This window comes from Poromitra crassiceps, assembly GCF_964638095.1.
Source record: "Poromitra crassiceps genome assembly, chromosome: 2".
NCBI classification, from domain to species: domain Eukaryota; kingdom Metazoa; phylum Chordata; class Actinopteri; order Beryciformes; family Melamphaidae; genus Poromitra; species Poromitra crassiceps.
In genome coordinates this window covers 81,524,611-81,551,705 of record NC_139624.1, presented here as the reverse complement: position 1 = coordinate 81,551,705, position 27,095 = coordinate 81,524,611, and the positions used below count along the sequence as shown (strand labels likewise).

The 27,095-nt window shown below is 41.5% G+C and overlaps 2 protein-coding genes across 3 annotated transcripts in view; both read left to right on the top strand.

Moving 5' to 3' along the window:
• The window catches only part of cacna2d4a (calcium channel, voltage-dependent, alpha 2/delta subunit 4a), a gene marked incomplete at both ends in the record, with an annotated part of 219,179 nt that extends 196,694 nt beyond the window's left edge, over positions 1–22,485 (top strand). The window contains 12 exons of the mRNA XM_083660252.1: positions 3,221–3,235; positions 5,452–5,496; positions 6,243–6,305; positions 11,400–11,470; positions 14,059–14,134; positions 14,400–14,452; positions 14,940–14,995; positions 15,721–15,741; positions 17,712–17,832; positions 20,379–20,526; positions 21,805–21,870; positions 22,390–22,485. Coding sequence (XP_083516378.1) covers positions 3,221–3,235; positions 5,452–5,496; positions 6,243–6,305; positions 11,400–11,470; positions 14,059–14,134; positions 14,400–14,452; positions 14,940–14,995; positions 15,721–15,741; positions 17,712–17,832; positions 20,379–20,526; positions 21,805–21,870; positions 22,390–22,485 — 831 coding nt within the window. The remainder of the gene's footprint in view (positions 1–3,220; positions 3,236–5,451; positions 5,497–6,242; positions 6,306–11,399; positions 11,471–14,058; positions 14,135–14,399; positions 14,453–14,939; positions 14,996–15,720; positions 15,742–17,711; positions 17,833–20,378; positions 20,527–21,804; positions 21,871–22,389) is intronic.
• A 3,064-nt stretch (positions 22,486–25,549) lies between these two features.
• The window catches only part of cpsf6 (cleavage and polyadenylation specific factor 6), a 44,027-nt gene continuing 42,481 nt past the window's right edge, over positions 25,550–27,095 (top strand). For both annotated transcript variants that reach the window (XM_083653792.1, XM_083653791.1), the window contains exon 1: positions 25,550–25,659. In XM_083653792.1, coding sequence (XP_083509918.1) covers positions 25,603–25,659 — 57 coding nt within the window. In that variant the 5' untranslated portion in view covers positions 25,550–25,602. The remainder of the gene's footprint in view (positions 25,660–27,095) is intronic.

Genomic DNA, 27,095 nt, shown 5'->3' with positions numbered 1-27,095 from the left:
GTGGACAGAGACAGAGACGTGTCTCTCACAGTCCCCTGCTGCTGCGTTTTGTGTCAGTGGACAGAGACATAGACATGTCTCTCACAGTCCCCTGCTGCTGCGTTTTGTGTCAGTGGACAGAGACGTGTCTCTCACTGTCCCCTGCTGCTGTGTTTTGTCTCAGTGGACAGAGACAGAGACGTGTCTCTCACAGTCCCCTGCTGCTGCGTTTTGTGTCAGTGGACAGAGACATAGACATGTCTCTCACAGTCCCCTGCTGCTGCGTTTTGTGTCAGTGGACAGAGACGTGTCTCTCACAGTCCCCTGCTGCTGCGTTTTGTGTCAGTGGACAGAGACGTGTCTCTCACAGTCCCCTGCTGCTGCGTTTTGTCTCAGCCGACAGAGACGTGTCTCTCACAGTCCCCTGCTGCTGCGTTTTGTCTCAGCCAACAGAGACTGGAGACGTTGTTAGAGGCTGTGAGCTGATGGTAATGGGAATGAAAAGGATGATGGATTTTTCCCATTCACACCTTGACATGCTCTTTATCTCATGGACGAGACTCAGCTGTTCCTCTCTCTATTCACCTTATGTAGAAGAGACAGTCTGGCTTGAGAGACTAACAGGAAATGTAAACACAATCAGAACGGATAGACCCTTTTCACGGGGGGGCATTTTGTGTCAAGAGACAGGGTAAACACAGGTGCAAGCAAAACACTAATGAGGGTTTCCAAATTCCATGATTGGAAGTTGGAAACCCTCATTACTGTACAGAGCTTCTCCCTGCTGCTTCCAGTGAGTCACTATTTTTGACCAGAGACAATCTCTGGTTTGACCAGGTAAAACAGGAACAGGAAGTCGTAACACAAACGGGTCAAGTGGGCGGGGCTACATACAGGAAGGTGAATAATCCCATGTCTATGTTTCTTTTTGTGTGTGTTTATAATATGAAACAGAAGTACATGAACAACTTTGTAAAACAACACAACACAGACACTGGAGATACTTGTCATCACTTGAGTCATCCTCAACAGATATTATATCTACTTCACAACTGTCTCTTGGTGAAAATCAACTTGCTACCAGCTCAGTGGCCTTGTGGTCTGAGTGTCCGCCCTGGGACTGGGAGGTTGTGAGTTCGATCCCCGGCCGAGTCATACCAAAGACTATAAAAATGGGACCCATTGCCTCCCTGCTTGGCACTCAGCATCAAAAAGGGTTGGAATTGGGGGGTTAGATCACCAAATGATTCCCGAGCGCGGCACTGCTGCTGCTCACCGCTCCCCCAGGGGATTGGTCAAATGGGGAGAAGCACATGGTGTGTGACAATTGTTCGCACTTTACCTTAACTTACCTAGTTCACTCTCCATTGCAATCACGACAACAGAAATATGTTTTCCATTGTTATTGCTGCCTATAAAAATAAATGGGAAATTAGATTTTAATAATTGAATGGCTTTATTGCAATGCAGTAAAGGATGGGTGTCTCCAAAGAGTTTTTATTTAACAAAACTCTCCAGGCTTTAGTATATACAGTAACATAGTACTGTTACAGTGTGTGTGTGTGTGTGTGTGTGTGTGTGTGTGTGTGTGTGTGTGTGTGTGTGTGTGTGTGTGTGTGTGTGTGTGGGTGTGTGTGTGTGTGTGTGTGTGTGTGTGTGTGTGTGTGTGTGTGTGTGTGCGCGTGCGTGCGTGCGTGCGTGCGTGTGTCTGAGTTGTGTGTGTCTGAGCAGACAGTGGGGATCATCAGCTCCGGTGAGAAGCTGTTAATTGGAGGTTCTGGAAAAGTGAAAAAAAAAGTGAAAAGTGAACGTGATAACTGATGCTCTCAGCAACACCTCGACTCCCTCTGTAGCTCAGACGACACATTTACCGACATAGGATCTGATGGAACGATCTCTATCAAACTAGGGTGAGCACCCACATAGAGAGGTGTGATATAGAATTATGGGTCATACAGGGCATCAGAAATAACCTGGGAAGCCTTAGAACAGTGGTTCCAAAAACTGGGGTACGCGTACCCCTAGGGGTATGTGGAGGTACTACAGGGGGTACTTGCCCGAAAGGGGAAAATGGAAAAATATAATAAATCATGAAAATAAATACTCCATTTCTTATTTTGTAATGTTATATTCTTCAAAGGGTGGGTTATCATTGATTCATTGTATCATATGCTAGAGTTTTCTATTGCAGTTTTTTTTTTAACCAAAATGTAAAGGGGGTACTTGAATTCAGAAATCAGGGAAAGGGCAAAAAAAAAGTTTGAGAACCACTGCCTTAGAAAAAGTAAAGAGATGGTCCAAGTCTCAGTTGGGGTGAACAAATTTAAAAGGCGTTATTTCACATTGGCAATCCACTATACATATTTAATTAACAACAATGCTGTTTCCTACAAGTTTTGTCCTTTTTCCAGCAAAGCTATTAATACACAGCATTTGGGAAAAGACTCTTCATTCCTGCCCAGTCCGTTGGAATTAGCAATATACTGTATTTCAGAGGGCAGTGATGGGAGACAGAGAGAGACTGACACTTTGCTGTAATAGGAATGAAAGAGGTGATAGATTGTCCCATTCACACTTGGACACGCTCTATATACCCTGACCATGAGACCAAAGACATACGGTCCATAGACAGGACCACACACATAGACATAAGGCACATAGAAGTGACCATGAAGTTGGACTATTCGCACATTCCCAGTCTACAGACGGAGGAACGGGACTGTTAGACAGTAACAATTTACATAGAAATTGAAAAAAGGTGAAGTAGAAGTTTATAGTGAAAAATCTGCACAGATGCACTGTCGTTCAGCAGACTGTGAGGATAAAGCTTTCTATTCAATTCAGTTATTTGCCAAAGCGTCTTCACGGAAAGGCTGATAGTCAATGTAGGCGCTATACAAAATTGCTATTGTTGCAGAGAAAGCACCTATGCAGTCTTTTGTGTGTTTATCTTACTTGATTTGAAATTATACATGGTTGAATGGGTGTCAAACCTTGTGAAACCTTTTAAAAGCACGATGGAGATTTTCAAAAATACCCGGGGGTAAAACTCATCATTTTGCAGATGTGTGGTTTTTCACAACAGCAAACCAACAACAGTATTATGAGAATGGAGACTGTCTGGTCAATACTCTATAGATCTACATCTACAGTGCTTGTTGATTAACTGTGTCTCTCATGTCTCTTTTTCTCTCTCTCTGTCCTTCTCCTTTCTTCTCTTCTCAATGCGTCTCCTCTTCAGCCCAATGACACAGATGTAAGTATTCATTTATCCACTTCCTTCTTTTATCAACTTCGCTCTACTCTTTTTTCCCCCCTGAAACAAATTTAACAAGATTTTCAGCACCGCCTCACACTTTAGAGACACAGAGCAGACACACACTCACGCACAAAAATCACACATGCACGCACGCGCACACACGCATGCACATGCACACACACACGCGCACCCACACACACACACACACACACACACACACACACACACACACACACACACACACACACACGTACATGCACATTTGCACACAATTTACAAGACACTCTCACCAGCCCATCACATCATCAGACATATCACACACAAATCATCACCTTCTATCCTGCTTTCTCTCACTCTCTCTCTCTCACACACACACACACACACACACACACACACACACACAGAGTGAAAATACCTCAGTTTGTATTCTAACTGCGACATACTTTATAAAACACTTTCTGCTTGAACCCTTTCACTTCTCTCTCTTGTCTCTCTGTTTATCTAATTGTCTTGCTGGCTGGCTGTTTGTCTCTCTGTTTATCTTTTTTATGACCACATTTTTATTATGACATTATAGACATAACATTCGCATTAACATGTTGGCTGCTTTCATTCCCCTTCCCCATTCACCATCTCCTGTACACACCAAAACATATAAAAGACCATACATACAATCACATATACAGTGCAGATATGCGCATGCATGCAAGCACGTTATACAATATGATACACTTTACACCACTCGACGTAGGCTATATCGTTTTACTAATTCGATTGCATCTGTAAGAGCTTCAATTGTTTCCCTTTTTGCACCATTTACCCTTGCTATGGATGATTCTAAAACAAGAGTACGGTACTATGAAATAAAGACATCCACTGATCTACTTTAAAGTGTAACTAACCCCCAAAACACTTTTTTTCAGCTTTTAACCAATATATATGACTTTGGGGGTGATGTGTGAAGAATTCTGGTCAGAATTTCCACATTTGACACCAAACTGTTGCCATTTTACCATTTGTATCATTTTTCAGCAGCATAACTGGCATAAGCGCCCTCTAAAGGTCGAACACTGCTTTTTTTTCTCTCAAATGAATGGGATATTTGACACGTCGTGACGTCACGGTGACCCAAAGACTATGGGATTTCAAGATAATTACTCCCCTACCCCCCCTGTACCGGCTCCTCAGAACTCCAAGCCTATTACTATTGAAGTTTGCTCTTAAAATACTGAACCAAACGTCGTCAAAGTTGGCACATGTCTTAATTATAGTTAGTTTCCCGCTGAATGTGTCACTACTTTATTAATATCTTACCTGGATAAGCTCGAATGATGATGTTTATATTATCAGTCCGAGTTGGAAGCACTGTCTCAAGCCCAGGCAGGTGGGAGCGGGCAGGAGAGAGTCTACTGTGACTCAGCGGGGACGCGCGGGCAGTGAGAGGCGGGGGCTTTGAAGAGGAGAAGAGCTCTGCGCTGCCTCTCCTGCGCCCTGAGAGGAAAAATGCTGCTGTCATGCTGTAACTTTCAACAAGAATCACGAAAAGCCCCAAAACGCAAATTAAAAACGGATTTCATTGCGCGGTTTATCTCTAGTTAGACGAGGGAATTACGTGGAGAAATCTCGCATTGTGTTACCCCAGAGCGAGAGGTTTGTCCTATTGTGGGTGTGCTGCTGTTAACGAGCCCATGTCACTTTGCTCTCGTAACGTAATTTGACACCCTGCCATAGAGATACATGCAGAAAAATAATTAAATTTCTAGTTCGCCACTGAATTACCAAATTGATATAACTTTCAACCATTTTCAGATTTTCTGTTTCCATACAGACCAACAGCGTTGGCTAGTTGTTGATATTTATAAAGATATTGCCCCTCTCAAATAAATTATTTTTGAGGCAGTAGGCAAACTGTAATGGCGTCGATTTCCGAAAAAGAATCTGGACTTGAACACAGCCAAATAGTCCAGTATAGACAAGAGCATATGTCATTTCTTGGTTTTTTCCATAGGTATTTTCAAATCACTGTTCTGATACATATCTAGGGGGTTAGTCCCCCTTTAAGGACATGGGGTGGTTTCCATCTCATTACCAGAATCTTCTTTGCAACTGTAAGGCCAGAGAATTTTTTTGTTTTTGTTTTACCAGTCTCTCTGTTTATCTAATTGTCTTGCTGACTGGCTGTTTGTCTCTCTGCCTGTCTCTCTGCCCTCCAGTGTTCCAACATAGAAGGGGTTTGTCCTCTTCGCTGTGACAGCTTTGTGAGTAGATCCCTCTGTTCCTGTCCTGTATACATTATGCATCCATTTTCAGTGTAGCATGAATTTATGAGTTTACTTTGAGGAGGTTATGCAACTAAAGTGGTGGCAGTGTAGAACCCAACCTTATTCCACATTCTCTCTCTAGCTGTATTCCATGCAGAGAAGACTTAAAGCTGCGCTAGGCAAGATTTCCATGTAAAGATACACCTGTCTTATGAGCCGGGATCATGACGGGGGGCTGCAGCACAGAAGGGCGACCCACCCCCACTGAGAAACATCAAGTCACAATCAAACCACGTTTTGAGAGCAGCTTGCTTCATCAATGTGATGTATTCCTGGTTGAAATGAGATATTGAGACCTCTGTGGCAGAGATACAGGAAGTGACTGGAAGTTGGGGTGTCTCTATCTATATTAAATGTCTCTGGCTAGACTCACCAGCTCACTGGTGGCTGAACACCTCCAGCCACTAAGAAAGAGGAAGTGCATTTACTGTAGTGTGCAGCCAGTTTATTGAATCATGTTTACTGAATCATGTAATGTGATGTAACACTTAAAGAGACATTTTAAGTCATACACCATAGCCCTTGGGTTAAAGTATTTACAAATTCATCATTGCATAATATCAGTGGCAAAGTCCTTGAGTGCTTTATATTTGTTGTCTTTGTAAATGGTTTTTGGGATCGATTTTGGGAATGATTATTCATTACCTGTGTAATTGTTCTCCCTGTCTCTGTCTCTTCTTCAGGACATCGCCTGCTACCTGATTGACAATAATGGCTTCATCCTTATTTCTAAAGAGCGCAATGATGTGAGTTCACACACACACACACACACACATAAGTGCATGCACACACGCACGCACACTCACAAAAGCTGAAGTGCTTTTCAGTCTGTTTCAGTTGATTTTTTGCGAGAGAACCATCACACCTGACAATAAAAATACTTAAAATATAAAGTAAAGCAGCCATCATTTTGTGTCTGTATTTTAGAAATATAGTAATATATGTCACGAACACTCGAACTCCCCATGTGATCCCTCCTTGGGTCCCAACACCCAGGTTGATTATAAGAACCTGTTATCCAATGGTGCAGAACATTGTATCCAACAAACAACCTAACCTAAACATGCATAAATGCTATTTTGGCTTTTTCCATTGCCTTATTTTAAAGTTCACAAGCTCATCTTTGTTGATTGACTTTTATGACCGTTGAGCCCTCAAAACCTATAGACGGTTTTGACGGAATGGTCACTCCAGTCCTCCACTTTGATGTTTTTTCTTTTCTTTTCTGTCCATAGCAAACTGGGGTTTAGTTTAGAATGTTTTTGTTCCTGAGAAAGATTTTTATTTTTTTACAATTAGCCTATTTTAAGCAGAAAATAATACTACGTTTAAATTAATATAAATTTCTACACCACAGTGTGCAGAAATAGGGCAAGAAAAAAGGTGAGAATAGCATATTTTCACTGCTTAGGACCCTGGAGCTCTTAGCTGACGTGTCGGAAATGGCTGGAATGCTGGACTCCTGCAGTTCTAATGAGTCCATTTTCATCTTTTATATTTTATATTGCAAATCTTTTACCTTTACTGTATCATTATTACTCTGTAAAGTGCTTTGAATGGCCCGGCCCCAGTAAGTGCATGCCTGCTGTGACATAGCATTCATACAGAGTTTCCGCCAGGACTACAGAATAGGGGCTCTCTATTTGATTACAGCCGGACCATCCTCAATTGCTCTTTGGATAAGCTAAATGGAGGCAACAGGAACAAAATGATTTGCCATTTAAAAGGCAAAGTTTTAAATAGGTTTTTTGTCTGGATCTATTTGCCAGAGTTACTTCCTGCTGCATTCATTACAACTGATGATGGTGTTTGGATGAACACCAAAACGTCTTGTTTTCTACCTTTTATAGTCCAGTGTTTTTTTTCTATTACCTGGATGTTTGAAAATGAACTTACACAGATAAGAGGGAAAGGATTCATCTGTAAGGAAGGGTTGTTGTATTTCATTTCATATCTTAATGTGAGAGGTCAAGGGACCCATTGCCGAATTTGGAGCTATTTTATGCCTGCTTCCCGGTGAGCTAGCATAACATGGTTGGTCCCGACATATTTGTCTGGATGTCTAGTTTCGGCTAATACCAGAAGCTCTGCTCTAGCTAAAAAATTGAGCAAGCAAGAGCTCGTCAAACATGGACTGCACCCATGTGGCTGTGGGGCCCTAAGCAGCTGCTTAGTTTGCTTATAGGGAGGACCGGCTCTGAGCCCTGTACTACGAAACTAGTTTAACAGATCCGCGATAAGTCCCTTTGATCTGGTTTGACTGAACAGGATCAAAGCTATCTAGTTAACTGATACTACGACGCTGGTTTTTTACTAGGTAAGTGGACCTGGGATCTGCCTGTGCACGCGCACGTTTTTCGCTCGTGCACAGGCGCGCGTCCACGCGAAAGAGGTGCACTAGCCAATCACATTATGAACAGCTGAGTTTATCCACGCCCACACCCATTTCCACACCCATTTCCTCGTTCAATGAAGCGCAGTGCATGATCAGAGTTTTAGCGGATATTTAATGTATCCGCGATTTAATGTCAGAATGAAAATCCGCGTTGGATAGTCTGCTGAAGGGCTGTCTAAAGCAGCAGCTTGTATTCACATCAGTCATTTGATTTACTTTGATCAGCGATTTCTGTCTCCTACAGCTTTGTGCGAGTGTAAATGTACATTAAATGTGTAATCTCAGTCTATAAATTTCCACAATCTGTAAGCCTATTTAGACCATAGATTTAGAAAGCATGCTCAATGAATAATGATCTCTATCACTCATTATGTGTGTGTGGTTGCACTGATCGAATAATTCATATATAGGCTATAATAATGATATCCTAATATAAAAGAGAAAACTGCTGGACTGAATTGAGACGATGCGGGCATACTTTTCATTGATAAAAACTAGCCTATTTTTGCTCATATATTGGCATACAGCCTACAGGACACAGTTCCAGCTGAAACATGCAAGAAGCCTGCATATTTAGTATTGGGGCTATCCCATATTTATCCCATCTATATTATATGTATAGGCTTTTCTGGCATGTAGGAGAATATCACCCTCACTCCATTTGAGGCTCCGTTTAGCCTATGATATGCGCCGCGGTGATTAATAGTGATCATATTTCTCCACGCATAGTTGAGCTGTTAAGACATAAAGTGGTAAGTAGGCTTAATTTAATTATGTAGCCTACAGAGCCACAAATGTTTTTCTTGTTATATTCTCAGTTGACTGCAATCTATTTTTCATATGGCGATCTTATATGAACGGTGAGTGACTCCAGAGAGCCGATTATATGGGTCTGTCATGGATTTTGATCTTATCCTCTGAAGCTAACCTGGTCGCGACCAGGTTAGCTTTGCAGCGTCAGTTGCCATGGTGATTGAAAGTTAACTTGCTTTGTAGTACGGCTAAACCAGGTTTAAACTCAAACTTACTCGGATAAGGCATTAAACTAGCTTCGTAGTACAGGCTACAGGTCTATACGAAGGGATCAGTGTTGGTAAACAAACGGCTTACTGGGGGCAACTTTATAATGGGACCCTATGGAGCCATCCTTGAGTGTCTCACTCTAGCAGGTTGTGCTTTTTACTAAATTCACTTCATTTTAAAAACTGCGACAGTTCACACAACTTTAACACGACATTATATTACACATCAAACCCTTGAGCTACTTCTGCTCTCACTCAGAATGTCAAAATATAAGCCATGTGATGTATAGTTTTTGAGATATTAACATTTATTTGGGACAACTCATACTAGTTAACTGCTGCGTTTCCACGTGGTCGTGATGTCAACGCTGATTCGTCCGATTTAGAATTTCCAAAATATACAAATTCAATATTCTTTTCATTTTCTGAAAAACATACTCTTTTGCAGATCCCCCCCTCCTTTTTTCTTTTTTTTACCTACACAGCAGTGACATACTGGCGATGATATACTGTATATAGTCATGTATCTTTTTTACATTTAAATAATCATATTTTAGTCTTTCAACTTATACCCATAACCAGAGTAACAATAAGTGCAAACAGCGAAATTAGTCGGTGTTCATGATGAATCATTGCCCAAGTAGCATTGCAATAAAGGGGTGTAAGGAAAAACGCTCTGCAGCCTGCAATTACTTACTGTAACACAACAAAAAGCACAGAGAGGAGTAGTGCACCCTGTCATTTGGCTGTTAGCACTGCTAGTGTGTGTGTGTGTGTGTGTGTGTGTGTGTGTGTGTGTGTGTGTGTATGTGTGTTTATTGTTTATTATTGTTTATTAAAAAGGATCCCCATTAGCTGACGCCTAGACGTCAGCTAGTCTTTCTGGGGTCCAAGACAACAAATACATTACATGTTAGACAAACATTGAATGTCTAGAAACATGTCACAAAGAGTAAGATAAAAGATCAAAGAAGAAACATTTAGAAAATAGAAAAAGTAAAACTAGAATCAAATAAAACATTACTGGAATACTGTAATGTAGTCTCTAAAACAGACATCACAAAATATGACAAGAGATAAGATAAAATACAAGTTAATGTGAAAATAAATAAAATCTAAGTTTCTTTTTAAAACCTGCCTTTCCTGTGATGGAACGAATGTCACCAGGAAGACAGTTCCATGAGACTATAGCCCTATAAAAAACCCTATAAAAATGTGTGTGTCCTGTCTCCGTTTCATTCAGTTCTGTAAGCCATAAACATCCATAATACATGAAATAACATTGGATGTCTTCTGGTGGAGTATAGAGACAGTCGGATGTGTGGGAATGTCCACAAAATGTCATACGGCTGGCGCGCGAGTCGGGTAAAACTACCCATAATCTCAATGGGCTGACTCGCCAAAGGAAGGTGCCATGGCTCTACACTACAGGTTTGGGGATTCTAGAGCAGAACACAAGGCGTCTGTTCAGATGTGCGTTTACTGCGGTGGTCAAATCCCCGATCGTGTCTGCCTGGGCTGGGCTAGCAGCTAAATTCTAACTTTGCTGAATGGATAGAACAGGGGATTTACCCCACCCTGACCACGTCCCCAGCCAGGCTGAGCCAGCTAACCTATGCTATGACGCGCGATGACGAGACATCGCCTCAACCTATATTGATCTTAATCTGTGATATGTATTACAGTAGTTTTAAATGTTATTCATTTGAGCATTATAAAGCATAGTAAAGCATAACTATGACAAAAAAACGCTCCATGCGCTGTGTTTTGTGCGCAATGGAAGCGCTCTTGACGATGATTTCCAAAGGATGATTCACACAGGACATGTGTGAACTCCGCCTAACATAACAGAACACAGACAGAAATTAGTTGGATGAATAATTTACCACACATTCACATGGAGGGAAAAGAGGGGTGGAAAAGGAAGGGAGGGAGGAAGTACACCAGTAAGGAGAGTTGATTCTATTAATCTGTTTATCTTATTAATAATAATAATAATAATAATAATAATAATAATAATAATAATAATAATAATAATAATAATAATAATAATAATAATAATACATTTGATTTGAATTGCACTTTTCATTTGCAATACAATCTCAAAGTGCTACAGAAGTACAAACAAACTGGAGCATAAAAAAGCATTAAAAGTCACATAATAAAATGCCTAGAGAAGTGGCCTGAAAGGCCTAAAGACCTATAACCTAAAGCAAAAAAGCACAAAGTTAAGAGAAGGCTTTGTTAAATGAAAGTTTTTAGTCCCCTTTTAAAAGCATCCACTGTCTGTGGTGCCCTTAGGTGGTCGGGAAGAGTGTTCAACAGACTGGGTGCGGCCGAGCAGAAGGCTTGACGTGACTGTAATATTTGTATCGGCTCAGCTCTTCAACCACAGTGTTGATCTGGTTTCTCTCTCCTGATAGGCGGGGAGGTTCTTTGGCGAGGTCGATGGATCAGTGATGACCACACTGATCAGAATGGGCATGTTCAAAAGGTAAGGCCTGGCTGTCATTGGCTGACTGACCGCTTGTTGTCTTAGTCTGTCTGAGTAGCTGGCTGACCTGTTTGTTGTTGATGTATCTGTCACTCTGTATATGCATCTGTCTGTCTCTCTGCCTCATCAAAATAATAATATTAAATAAAGATAATTATTTGACAATAATACAGACAATACAGTAAACACCGTACTGTAGGTTCCACAATTCCATAGAAGACTTTCCAAACCTTGTTTTTCCTATATTGCAGAGGCAGATACTAGGCGTTAAGGTGTGGAGTTTGGTCAAACCCTGAAGGCTTCAGGACCAGGCACAGCTGAGCTTCAGTCAAAAACCAAGCTGAGAGTTTACTTTTAGAGTGGGCACACGTGTGAAAGTCGACCTGCTGCATTTCTGCCCGGAATGTAAAGACATTACTGGCAAATGTTGACTGCCTAAGACTCAAGTCATAAACAGTTGTTATTTACTAAATCCATATAAAGTTATAGATATGGCAGCGTCAGGTTAGGTGATTGACTATCTGCTCACAAAACACAGCAGTAAAGATGTTCTCTGTACAGCCTGTGTGTACAGTGCTAAGAATGGCAAAAATAGCAGACAGGGGGGACCTCGTCCTGACCAGGGCCAGTGTGAGTCACGGGAGAGAGTTTTAATCCCTTCAATATCACAGCACCTCTCTGTGGCCAGAAGAAGCAGTGCAGTCCTGGTGGCCAGCAGCCTGCCGTATCATGCGAGAGTCACCTGTTCGAGTCCGACTCATGAACTTTGTTATGGAACTTAAATTAGTTGTGACTATGTGTGGGTTTTTACCGGGGACTTAGTCTGAAAACTTTACTGTTTTCTTCTCATACTTATGCACCTAACTTATCAGACAGTATGCATTGGTATGCCTCGGCTGTATGAAAGCCATAGCCTAGAGGCTGTTCTTTACTGGGATTATGGGGACTTAAAAGTGTTGTTATTATTGCTAAATGATAGCATAGCTTCTGCTGTGTTTGTACTGTTCCATTCTCTCTGCGCCCGGGGCAGTTAATTCACTCATCTTGATCTGTGTCTTATAGATATCTAAGGTTTTCCCCTCCACTCCCCATGGAGCTACTATGGCTGCTCTGATGTTTGTTTTTCTCTATCCCCATTTTCACCCATCTTTTATGTTTGAAATCTCATGAGTGATGTGTTATTTTTAATTAGCCCCAAGAAATATCCACGCTTCACAACACAGGATGTTATTACATAACTGATTTGACGCATGCATGTGCCTGTGTTTGTGTGCCTGTGTGTTTGTGGTGTGCCTGTGTGTGTGTGTGTGTGTGTGTGTGTGTGTGTGTGTGTGAGAGAGCATACTGTATGTGCATGCATATGCAAATTTGTTTGTGTGTTCTTGACTTGTACATCTACCTGCGTGAGGACCAAACACCCCCAACAATATAGAAAAATAAGGAACAACGCTCATTCTAGCATAGCAGAGTTTTTTCTTTTCTTTTTAAGTTAGAGGTTTGTATAACGATTAAGGTCATACATATTTAAGCAATATCACATGAGAGGGAGAGATGTTGTCTAATATCGTCATGCCTGTGATTCGGTCGTAGATAATCACAACCGTGATGATATTAGGCAACAGCAGTATGACCTCAAGTGTGATATTGCTTTTATACATCAATTGTACAACATAAACAAAGCTATTCATCAAGTAATAATAGCATTGTTTTAAGTAATTTGCAACAACAGATGATTTCTGTCTGTTATTCCCGTCCGCCAACAAAAACAGTGCCCTCAGGATAGCACTAGAAGTGTTGCCAAGCAAGCAACAACAAGTAAACTTCCTGCCTGCAGTTTTCCAACTGCAAGCTAGCTAAGCTAACATCAGCTACTTTGAGGTTAGCACAGAAATTTCAACTTACTGTTCATAATTAAGGTTAAATCCATATCGTTGTCCCTGGGTGCGTTGTTTGAACGCAGCCTAATCAAGGAAACGTTTAGAACAGAGCCGTGTATATAGAAGAGTCGCGACATCTCCATTCACTCCAATGGACCAGTTTTGTACTCTCAAGAGTTCCAGGAAGTAAGGTCCTGGATTAAACAGCACTGTCGAGTTGCAGCAAAATGGACAGTTTGTGTTGTACTTTGAACGTTTTTTTTTTAATCAAATTGTACATTATCAGCTTTATTTTAGCATTCAAAAGTAGCGCGAGACCCCTTCCTGGCTGTTCATTGGCTAATGAGTCACGCATTTTGGTCCTCCTCCACTCTCTCTCTAAATTGCTCTGGTTTAGAACAGCTATGAAGCGGAGTGATATACACACAGTGAAGCGCCCGTGATGTTATCGTGAAATATCAGCTCGGCTAGGATCCTCCTTGTCCAATCAAATTGCTCGGCCGGACCTAACTGTTGTATAAAACACCGTAACTGGGGCTTATAGTCGAATGAATCAATGGAAAACCACCACCAGCATTACGATGTGTGTTTGTTTGTGTGTGTGTGTGTGTGTGTGTGTGTGTGTGTGTGTGTGTGTGTGTGTGTGTGTGTGTGTGTGTGTGTGTGTGTGTGTGTGTGTGTGTGTGTGTGTGTGTGTGTGTGTTCCATCAGGGTGTCATTGTTCGACTACCAGGCTATGTGTAAGATGAACTCGCATTCTGTGAACAGCGCCCGTCCACTTCTCAGTGTATGTATACTGTGTGTGTGTGTGTGTTTGTTTGAGCATTATCTCTACAAATGAATCATCCAATTAGTGGTGCTGTCATTTGAGTGTTGTTTTCTGTGACTGATTATGTTTTCTCTCTCCGTATGTCATTTTGTTTCTATTTTCTATCCCTTTGTACCTCTTTTATTCTCTCTCTGTCTTTTTCCATTCTCGCCTCTCTCTTTTTTTCTGTCTGTCTGTCTGTCTGTCTGTCTGTCTGTGTCTCTCTCTCTCTCTCTCTCTCCAGCCATTCTATGGTTTGGCTTCAGCCCTCAAGTGGTTCCTCTCCAACTTCCTACTGTAAGTGTTGCCAGGGGCAACTAGAGTTGGCTGTTGCCATTTTTCTTATTTCTGAATTAGAGGGAAATTTTGTAGCCATCTGCTCACAAAAGCCAGACCAAGAACCTACGTTGGATCATTGGATCATCATGAGAGGATTAAAAAGGGACCTTGTATTATTTAGGAGAAGGTTGGCAGCTGGACTTCCAAAGTTGCGTCCCAGTGCCATGACTTGGGACAGCTAACGCAACATGACACAGACAGCAGCTGCTTATCCAGTCAAAAAAACACATCTGCTACCAAATTAACCCTGAATAACTTGAGGACCCATTTTAATATTCCCATGACACAACTCTGGGTCCTGGCCCAGTTTTTGAATTCTGCTTGCAATCTGCTTTGGTACATAACGATGGCCAGCTAATTGACTCCCTCCCCTCCAACCCCCCCCCCCCCCCCCCCCCCTCTCTCTCTCTCTCTCTCTCTCTCGCTTGTCTCTTATCTTCACTAGGTTTCTCCTGGAGTTTAATATCTGTGGCTTTTGGCACACGGAGCACTTTGCTGATGGTGAGCTCACACAGAGAGGATTTTATCCAGTTGAGGTCACGTGCTGTTTCCATGCATCTTACTCACAAATGTGCCTTTATACATGTTTACCATGTACTGTATATCCGTGATGCCATTACAGCAATGTAAACAGACCTGGTGCAGAATTAAACTAGATCAAGTGTTTACTTGCTTCACAGTATCCCAGCTGTCATATTTGGGTTTTTAATAATCAGCATATTTCCATTTACATATGCCGTTTACATGTATCCCAAATAATATTTGAATATTAAAATGTGCAGACTCAGTGAGGTATGCCGAAACTGAGGGACAATTGTCGAAACCAAAGAATGTGTGGCACTGGCAATATCAAATAAATTATTTAGTTATAAACTGTAACTGGAAAGAGTGGGCACAAGCAACATCTCGCCCACACGCTTAACAAAGATGTATCATTTTCAACACATCCATCTGTTCAGCTTGAGACATCACACAGTTTTCTTACTTTGCACCACAGCCTATGGTAAAAAGACATTTGTTGTGTCAGTTCATGTTGTTGTGAACAAAGTATAAAGCATCACAAATATCACAGGAGCGCTTTAGCTGTGTTGCTCACCAGCCTGAAGGTCATGAGATAACGACATCGTATCCTCTCATCCTCTCACCGCCCATCCCTCCATCGCTCACTCATTCACCATCATCATTACCTACCCAACCTGTCAATCATCCATTCATCATCCATCCAGCAAAGACATCTTTCACAGTGTGTGAGTATCCATCAACACCCACATCTCATAGTAGTGTGTGTGTGTGTGTGTGTGTGTGTGTGTGTGTGACACGTGTGTGTGTGTGTGTGTGTGTGTGTGTGTGTGTGTGTGTGTGACACGTGTGTGTGTGTGTGTGTGTGTGTGTGTGTGTGTGTGTGTGTGTGTGTGACACGTGTGTGTGTGTGTGTGTGTGTGACACACGTGTGTGTGTGTGTGTGTGTGTGTGTGTGTATGTGTATGTTTATTGTTTAAAAAAAGTGCATACTGTACTAGCATTTTTGAGGAGGATCAATGTTCAATGTTTAAAACTACATATTCTCATAATGCATGCTGATCATTGCATTTTGTGTGTGTGTGTGTGTGTGTGTGTGTGTGTGTGTGTGTGTGTGTGTGTGTGTGTGTGTGTGTGTGTGTGCGCACGCATGTGCGCAGGGGTGGCCAAACTTTTTGTTGTTGTGGGTCACATGTGGGCCAAACGATATTAAGTGTGGCTTTTTTCAACCAATTACACTGAAAGAAAAACTGTGTTTTTAGATCAGAAAACCCCTGTGCCGTCAAAAATTCATTCTCTATCAAAATAACTATATGACACTACTGAACAGCTTAATTTTTGACATTACACTAATTTATTGATGTGCTCACTTATTACAATGGGTATTTCTGTATCTTTTCCATTTGTATGCCTCCGCCAGCGATAGCCAGGCCGGAGGCATTATGGATTCGGGTTGTCCGTCCTTCCATACGTACGTCCGTCCGATGTTCGTTAACGCAATATCTGAGGAACGCCTTTATGGAATTGCATCAAATTTGCCTAAAACATCGAGTTGGACGGAAGGATGAACTGAATAGATTCGATTAGAGGTCAATCTCAAAGTTCAAGGTCACTGTGACCTCACGAACGCCATTCCCAAGTTCGTTGATGCGATATCTCAGGAATGACTTAATGGAATTTTTTCAAATTTGGCTCAAACGTTGACTTGGACTCAAGGATGAACTAATTACATGTTGGTGGTCAAACGACAAAGGTTAAGGTCACTGTGACCTCAAGAACACCATTTTCAAGCTTGTTAACACGATATCTCAAGAACACCTTGACGGAATTTCTTCCAATTTGCCTCAAACATCCACTTGGACTCAAGGATGAACTGATTAGATTTTGGTGGTCAAATTTCAAGGTTACTGTGACATCACCACCGCTCGTTTCATGCTCGTTAACGTGATATCTCAGGAACGCCTTGATGAAATTTCTTGACATTTGGCTCAAACGTCTAAGTCTGGACAGACATGCATGTCAACTGCTCACTTGTTGGTGGAGGCATATATCCGCAGTGCGTCGTTCTAGTTCTTTTCAATTTTTGGTTTCTGTGCCATGAGGTTAAGAGAGAGATAATTTCACCAAAATTCAGTATATATTTTTTTTATAAATAAATAAATAAGTAAAAACTGTGCAAAATGAAAGACTGTGTAAAAATAAGAACAGGAGAAAAGGTTAAGAAATGGTCATGGCAGTCTCCAACACTCCTCCACAACTCTCAGTTCAAGGCCCAACTGTCCACCTTATGATCCAAAATGTAAATATGTAGATAGGCTAAAGTTAAAACAGCCAGAACATGCAGAAATGCCCCCCTCCCCCAATCATGGCGGACCACCTACAAACAGGCAATGGGCTGCATTGGCCCGCAGGCCATAGTGTGGCCACCCCTGACCTAGGGTCATAGTAGCTTCTCCTTTTACAAGCTGTCAACCTGTCAGTCACCAATGAAATGAAACACACACACACACACACACACACACACACACACACACACACACACACACATGCATTCAAATTTCCAACATCTAATTTACGTTAAAATGTCATTTATCTCTCTATCACACACACGCACACTCCACACACACTTATTATTCATAATTGCCTACATCCTAATTAATGAATTATTATTTCTTTATTTAATCTATCTCTCTATCAGCCTCATCACACAAGAGGAAAGGGGACATCCTGCAGCCATGTGACACAGAGTATCCCAGCTTCGTCTATGAGCCGTCAATCAAAGAGACCAACAGCCTAATCAAGTGTGGACGCTGCCAGAAGTAAGCTAGTCACACACACACACACACACTCGCACTCATACACACTCACAAAACTGCACTGCAGTGCTCTCTAAGCCTGAGACCAGTCATATTCAACTGTCCCTCCTAAATCCATGTTCTAATGCTTTGCTCTGCTCTGCATACTGAGAGCAGTGTGTGTGTGTGTGTGTGTGTGTGTGTGTGTGTGTGTGTGTGTGTGTGTGTGTGTGTATGCGCGCACACTTGTGTGTGTGAGAGAAATGTTTATATTTGTAGAATTTGTTTTGTATGTACTTTTGTATTCATGCCAATAGAAATTGAAATTTGTATTGAGAGAAAGGGAGTGAGAGAGAGTGAGAGTGAGAAGGAGGGAATAAGTAGAGACAGCGTTAGAGCGGGGTGCACAGAGGGTTGGAGGGAGGGAAGCATGGAGAGTGAGATAGATTGGATGAGAGAGAAAGAGAGTGAATGAAAATGCAGAATGATGTGAGAGAGAGTGTGTGTCGGACAAACAGATGGAAAAACAGACGGTGGGCAGCAGAAAGACGGAGGGGGGGTATAGAATGAGTGAGAAAGTAAGAGAGGAGCGGAAGAAAGAGAGAAGGGCTCTGTGTGTGTGTGTGTGTGTGTGTCTGTGTGTGTGTGTGTGTGTGAGAGAGAGAGAGAGAGAGAGCGAGATAGAGAGAGAGAGAGAGAGAAGCATGTGTTTATTATATACTGTGGTTCATCTGTAGTATTCTTATAATAGGTAGAGTTTGAACTCCCTCATGAGGCCAAAAGAGGCAGAACACTGCTTCAGTCTCCCTGCCATACAATATACGGTATTTACATTTTAAACCTGGAGCGTGTAACTTTTGTAGTGCAGAACCTTTGTCTCCCCCTTCTGGCAGTGAAGGAATGTGTGCTGCATTCATGTGGTGTGAGGAAAACAGCTCCATCTCGTCTGTACAACAGTGGATAAATCGTTTTGAATGTTACACAGTCCAGTTAGTTTCCAGTTAGCTCCTGTTGCCCCCGCTCTTCAGTTTGTAATTCATTTAACGTTAGTCTGGCTCAAATAAATATGGGCGGCCATCGAATTCAAATGCCTCGTCCATATTTCGAAATCAGATAAATATTCAATCATAAGCTCCCAGTCCCAGCCTTCTGCCCCACCACAGCTGACTTCCAGCAAAGGGAGCTTCTCTCTCTACCAACATGACCTCAATACCCAGAGTGCCTTTCAGCCCGAAGAAAGCCGAGCTTCCGTTGGAAATTATATCTCTATAATAATGCCATGATGGAATAATCCGATCCTGTCAGTGTTAAAAACAAACTTGTTTAGTGCAGTAGGGGCATGTGGGAAAAGTGTCAACTGAAGCGATCTTGGCCAATACTGCACCAATTTCAAATATTTCTGTTCACATGACTTATTTATACATACAAACAGATAATGAAAATAGGGTCCAGGTTGAAAAATACTGAAATTCTCCTTCAAGTCTTTAGCTGATGGTCTTATCCAGAGCGTCCTACAGATGCAGTAAATCGAGATATTTCACTTTGATGCAGTGTTTACAGTATTATTGCATTACATTACATTACAGCTCAGTCTGTATTCCCCTGCAGGATTCAGACAGTTGCTCCAGCAACATTACTTCCTTGAAATATTATTATTATGGGTGAATCCACTTTTGTGTTGACACTATGGAAGATTTATGTATAATATGCTGTGCGCTGCCAGACCTGTAGGTGTCACTGCAGGCTGGTTATATGTAAGATTCTGAACTTCCTCTATAACCTCCACCCCCAGAGCAACTACTGTCCGGTGAGCAATATTATTTTTCCAATGATGGCGAAGGCTAGGCGAAGGCATGACCCGCCCCTCTCTGCCTCTGATTGGCTGACTGCACTCGGCTACTCTCGCCTGAGCAGGTGCAAAACAATCAGTAAATCAACAAGAATGACATGGCAGATGGCAAGGTTATGTGTGAGATCACCTTATTATATTAAACGTTACAATTGCAAACCATATAACTGAGTTATTTAGGCCTAGCCTATTGCACAGACATGAATATTTTTTCTTGCCATTCTAAATTTCATCACCTTGTTTCCTCTGATTAATATTTCAATTCAAATACATGTCAGTCTTGTGTTACAATGAGCTGAATTAAAGTTAACTGTAAATGTGAACACACTGTCTGACCCACTGAGTCTGACCACAGACTGTAGAAAGAGATGCAGGATAGCCAAGCGAATGTGTTTGGTTGAATGTTTGATGGTAGGCCAATCAGAGGCAAAGAGGGCCATCATGGGGGAAAAAATTATTGCATCCGGTGAGAGAGATTAATAAAAAAAAACAAAGCATAATCAACAGCATTTTGAGTGGTTCTTGAATGGTTCCAGGACAACACTCAACAGGACAGCCAAGAAACCAGCCAAACGAGTTGAACCAAAATGCAGTTCTGTGCCGCTTTGTGTTGTGCATTACCTTGCCTCAGCTCTCCGCCCCCTACTGGACATTACAGTAATGTATGTGTCACATCAGGTTTGACCATTGGGTTTAACATGCCGGTCTTTCTGTGTGTTAGGATGTTTGTGGTGCAGCAGATACCAGAAAGCAACCTGTTGATGCTGGTGGTGCAGGCAGACTGTGACTGCTCCAGACAGTACCCACGTATCACCATGGAGCCCCAAGAAGTCAAATATATCCTTTACTATGGGACTGCCTGTGTGTGTGTGTGTGTGTGTGTGTGTGTGTGTGTGTGTAGACCCAGTAGACCTACACTTCTTCTTCTTGTTTTACTGGTGACTATTTACCAAAGATACATGCTGTTACTGTTTGTCACGTTTTGTCCCCTCGCCTGTCTCTAATAGACAAGTTTGAAAATCTAACCTTATAGGTCAAAACATTATTTCCGAAAATAATAATAATGAATAAATATAAAGAAGTTGGATTTAACCCCAAAACGACCTATATGCTAGTGACCTTGAGGAGTAAACATCAAATAATGAGATGTCAAACTAATGTGACATATACATGTACAGCTTATAATGAGAAATACTTTTTTGGAGGTAGAATCTGCGATGACGCACCAGAAACACTGGATTTGACCCCAAAATGACCTTTATGTTAGCTTTGAGGGGTAAACTTGACCTCAATTAATTAAAATAACATCAGAATGAGATTCTACAACCCAGAAAATGCCTAAAAAGTGGTATCATTTATGATTCTAACCCTTTTCGTTTTTTGGGGTGGTGGCCATATTGGATTTTGCAAATATGGCGGCCCCGTGGGGCGCCCGGCAAAATTGGATTAGGTATGGTATGATTAAGTATGGTATGATTAAGTATGGTATGATTAAGTATGGTATGATTAAGTATGGTATGATTAAGTATGGTATGATTAAGTATGGTATGATTAAGTATGGTATGATTAAGTATGGTATGATTAAGTATGGTATGGACAACATCTGTGGCAAATTTGGTGCTTTTGGAAGAATCTGAACCAAACGGCCCTTATAATGCCCTACGGCCCCTGACTAAATGGGATGGGAGGTGTTTTGCATGCATGTATACCCTGCTTTTACATTCATTCATTCATTCCACACATTTTTGTTGGTCACTGTGGGATGAGTGTCTTGCTTACTCACACCGTAGCAGTTTGTGAGGGAGGGAAGAGTATTCATTCTTCATTAAGAGCAAAGGCAACTAAAAGGACATTTATTTATATAATTTACATTCATTGAATAAGTGTACTCTATATGTGCACTGTATTGTTTTATTCTGCTATGCTATGCTTGTTATTATATTGTTATGTATTGTATATCTTTATATGTGTCGGACCCCAGTAAGAGTAGCTACAGCATTTGCTGCAGCTAATGGGGGTCCTAATAAACTAAACTAAACTAAACTCGTACCTTTGTCACACTTGGATTCACACTGCACTGGTTTAAGTTTGAGTAATGAGGGCTGTTGTTGCTCCTTGACCCCGCTGCACATAACGCCTCGGTGAAGTGTGACAGGATGAGGTCACAGAAGATCCGCCGTCGCCCCGAGTCCTGCCACGCCTACCACCATCAGGTCAGCATCATCACTGACTCCATTATACAACAGCTTTTGACAAAGTGTCAACCGTTTTGTTGAATATTTTCATGAATCATTTCTCAAAAAAAAAATCAGTTTATATTCAATACTTTGACACTGTATAAAATACAATGCATCATATTGAGGGATTTTTTTCTCCTCTCATTTTGATCCAGAGTAAGCATCCATATTGTAGTCATCTCAACTAAAGCTGAACCTCATTTAGCCAAATGTGATTCAGTGGATTTTCTTCACATTTCACATTTCACATTTTTTTTTAGCAGTATGGCTTTCTGATGGATAATATTCTCAGAACATTCTTATCCCACCCTAAGTCAAGACAACAGAGTTTGAGCTACGTACATGGATGTGATCTGTCCTCACTATCCTTCACAATTACTCGCCATCAATAAAGTGTAAATATGGTTTACACAAACAAAATAAGGTTCAGGTTGGTTTCATCTCCAGGTCTTTTTGAAATTCTGTAAGTTAAATTATTGTGTTATTTCCCTGCAGGAGAATGCCAAGGACTGTGGAGGGGCGTGTGTCATTTCCCTCTCTGCCTCTCTCTTCCTCGTCTGTCTCTCCTTCTCGGTCCTCGTGTACCGATGACGGACAGCTCAGTTGGCCCGCCCATCTTCTACACCAGCTGGAGATTGGACAACAAGCAGAGTTGAGAGATCTGTTGGGACCATTTATTTATCCCAGTGGTTGTGACAGTTGACACCGACCGAGTGGATTTGTCTACATTTCTGTGTGTGTGTGTGTGTGTGCGCACACGCACGCACGCACACACACACACACACACACACACACACACACACACACACACACACACACACACACACACACACACACACACACACACACACACACACACACACACACACACACACACACACACACACACACACACACACACACACACAATCCTGATGGACCTCTGATGTGGTTTATTGACATTTGAGAACTTGTTTCACCTTGACTAAAAACATCAAAGAAGATAAGTTAGTTAGTTGCATTTGCTTGAGCCATTCTGCATCTCAAAATCAATTAACTTAACAAGAGGGATGCCAAATGGATGCACATGGTAGCTGTGACATGGAATGAAGCAGGATTTGGAGAGCCTGTCATCAGGGGCAGCATGACAAAGTCCAAGGAAGGGGAAAAAATTGGTTTCACATTTTGGCGAGGCTGGTTTTCAAGCTCACTGAAGAACTGTACATGTGGGTGCGCACACACACACACACACACATACACACAATATTTTATTATCATCATGGACATCTTTTGAACTCACAACATCTAGACTTTAACAGACTATGTTTGTGATGGAAATGTATGTAATAATAAAAAAGACTTGAAGTTTGAGAAATGTCCTTCTGTTTTAATGGTTGTTTGCAAACAGGCCAATGGTCATACAACGACTGTTGTCAGGTCGGAGGAAATCCAGCGCGCACTACTGATAACGGGACTCAAGACTTTTCTCTGGACAAGAATATTTGTTTTTCATAGACTGATGAGTAGACGAAAAGACGGAGACTCCATTCAACTACACGATGAATCGAATGTTCTTCTGTGCAAACAAGAAGCGGTTCAGGCTGGCCTTTTATCTGTCTCCTGGTCAGGGAGAACTGCTTGAACAGCAGTTTGCAAATCTCCACACACATGTTCTCATAAGACACACAGAGAGAGAGAGAATACATTACAGATATTAAAGACATAGAATAGTGTAATACTATAGTTAATCTATACTTTCTATTACAATGTTATATCAAAAAGAGACTGTTCTGTTATGTGGATAATATTGATCACTGGACTGCTGTGATGCTGGTCAATACTTTTTTTAAATGTTGAAGGACAATGAGAGTGAAGCTACAGTCATGTACATGGAAAAGTGTTGTGTAACACCAGATCCTCTGAGTTTTTATTTTACTTTGTTGCTTGCAATGTTGGTTTCACAGAAACTTCTGCCCTTGCACTAATTGCAAGTCTCTCTGGATAAGAGTGTCAGCTCAATGCCTAGAATGCAATTATAACTGAGTTATTAATATTGTAAAAAGTAATACAAAATATTGAATAGCAATATGACACGTTTAATATACTATTAAATGGGAAATATCAGCACCTTCATTTTTTAGTGATTATTGAGTTTGATTCTGTGATAGCTCTTTTGAAAAATGTCTGTCTGCCTTTCTGTCTATCATCTGTGAGCCTGTGTGTCTGTGCACACACTGTACGTGATTATGTCTGTCCTGGAATTTAAGAAACACTAGGGTCAGCTGGGTGCACCATGCACAGCATTACAACCAATTACATAAGTCAACATAGATAACACTGACAGGCAAAGAAAATGAATGAATGAATTTCTTTATTTGAATCATAGACAATGTACAAAGAACATTAACCTTATAAGACAAGGAGACATGTAATGCAACATGTTTTAGTGAATTGCTATTTCCTCGCTCATAGTCCCTGCACAAAATATAAGTTTAGATTTGATTTATGGATGAAAAAATAACATAACATATGTGTTACTAAGTCTTTTTCCAGTATCACCAAAATATATTTTCAAGAATGAAGAACATTTGCAAGGCATCACCGATACACTGGTTGGAAACAGTAGTTTGGTCAAGGAACTAGCCTACTACTACTCATAGAAATTATTTTGCATATAAGTGACCATCTAATTTATAATTCAAATGCTAAAAGAGAAAAAATTAAAGGTTTTTCCATGCAGCAGCAATAAATGTACAACTGTAATGTGTGTGATATATTCAGAACATGTATTGTGGAAATATGTAGCACAGGGTAGGTTATATTTTAATATTGCATGGTTGCATGTTTCATATTTTGAACTATGTTTTACACAGCATACTGTTTTATTTTGGGCGGTGGTGTGTCCCTGTAGCTTTTTCTATGCAGAAATCACATAATTATGAATCATCTTACATCTTACATAGCCTACCTATTCAAGTTCAACTAATTTGGATGAAAAATGGCCCGAGTTTGTGTGCGTGCGTGTGTGCGTGCGTGTCTGTTACCCTGTGTCTCACTGAGATCGGAGTAATTCTATTCATCTGTCTCATTGTTTGATTTACTCTGTACAATATGTGTCAACATTGTATGTCCTTTGACTGACGTTGAATAAATGTTATCCCTCTGTCATTCATACTTTAATTGAATAACAATTTGTCAATGCTGTCTTGTCTCGTGACTCTTTATTATTCAGTAAAAGTAATGGATAGCCTATATATGATTGGAATTGGCTACTAATGGTGGAGTAGGCTACCTCTTTTCCACCGCTATTAATGAAATTCCAATGGACAATTGGGAAAGCTGTCAGAAAATAAACATGCATCATTGTACCTTTGCTGTCAGAAAATAAACATGAATCATTGTACCTTTTAAATTAATGTGCAGCCACAGTGACAAAAGGGACCTTTTGTTGTGGCAGCTCTCTGATTTTATTAATCAACAAGCAAGTACCATGACCACCAGGGTCAAAAGAGCACTCATGTTTGTTTACACTGGTGGATGATGTTTGTCTGATGCTAGTCTCGCTTGCCATACAATATCCGTTTACCCAGTGAAAGCGGCCAGCAGGGGCGCTAGTTGTCTCTTTCTGTCTCATAGCATTGTGTCTAGTGACTGGTGGTTGTTGCTCTGACTCTAGTCCGACTGCCGTCTTCTCCAGTCTGCTGTCTGCACCGCCCGGCGGACAGGAAAATGGCGGACGGCGATATGGTCGATATCTACGCCGATGTAGAGGAGGAATTTAACCAGGTATTTATTCCCCAATCATTAAACTTCGAATGTTTGTAGTGTTTTGTACTTACTGACGTTATCTGTGGTTGTTATTATGAGTGGAAATGAAGTGCTAACCCGGTCAGACGAGCGCGCATGCAGGCCCCCTTTCACCATGCTGCAAACCTGCAGCCTCAGCTAGGACTCACAGCCTGAAACCGTCAATTCCCGCTCTTATCAACACTGTAGACAGGGTTTTTCTATTGTAACATATGATATAGCACATGCAAAAGCAGTTAGCGTCCTTGCGCTGGCACGATACATTTTTGTTTTTATTGTTTAGCAACCCCACATATCGAGGCCGCAGCATGGCCTCCACTGGCGGGCTAGGAAGCTGAATGAACGCACGTAGCGCTAGCTAAGTTAGCTGCTAACAGTTAGCGTTAGCGGCTAACAGTGTTTGGTAAGTCCTTCGTGTTGTCCTGTCATGTAAATAGCTTAACTCGGAAACGAAGCTATGTGAATTTTTGCCACACTGTAAGCCTATAAAACATTTAACGCTATGACGTGGAAATAAAATTAGGTCAATTATTAACTTTTAGGCTAGCCACATTTACTCGACGTAAGGTTTGTTTTTATCCACACACCCCCTTCTTCCACCGTGTGGTCGTTTTTTTCAACTCTTATTTTTTTCAGGGTTGTAGTTTTATGTAACATTAGTAGGTAACTAATATAATTTAATGTAATTTCCGTCTCTGAAAGCCCTAAGCTAGCCATGGAATGCTGTAGTTTGTTGACCCCGTGTGCCCCCCCTCCCCCCAACTCAATAGATTGCGCCCCCTTATAACCTGTTCATCAGTCACCCTGGATACAAGCATCCACCGAGTGTTTAAAATGGAGAAGTTGTTTTGTTTTTGGCTGCTTGGTTGTGTATGCTGTGGCCTACTTTCTGAAAAGATCGTCTCTGTTCAGCCCCGGTCAACGTTGAGACCCCCCCCCCAAGTTGGGCCAATAAGTCAAGGTTCAACTGACCCCTTGTAGTTTCTTTTACCCCCCCCCCCCCCAAAACCGGCCTAGCAGGTAAACATTAAAGGAACCACGATCAAATCCTTTGTTTGTATGTTGCTTGCTGTGAGTTTTAACATTGTATACTGTAGTTCTTTTTCCATGTGAGTTTACATGTCTGTGAAGCTCTTAAAGGCCTAAACATGGTCGTCCGTCGGAGCCTCGCCCCGCCCTCCCCGTATGACGGCGGGTGGAGCGCCGTCCTACGGGGAGGGGCCGCCGTCGACTGACGGGGGCTGCTCGAAAATGTGACTTCACGGCGACGATACGTGCGTGACGTCAGCTGCAGGAGAGTTGTGATTGGCCGTTGCCTTGGCTCTTCGTCGTAAAGTCGCCTTTCAAAGCATGATGTTAGATTATAACGAACTAGTTGTGTGGCTTAGCCTTCCCAAATGTTGAGGGTCGTTTTT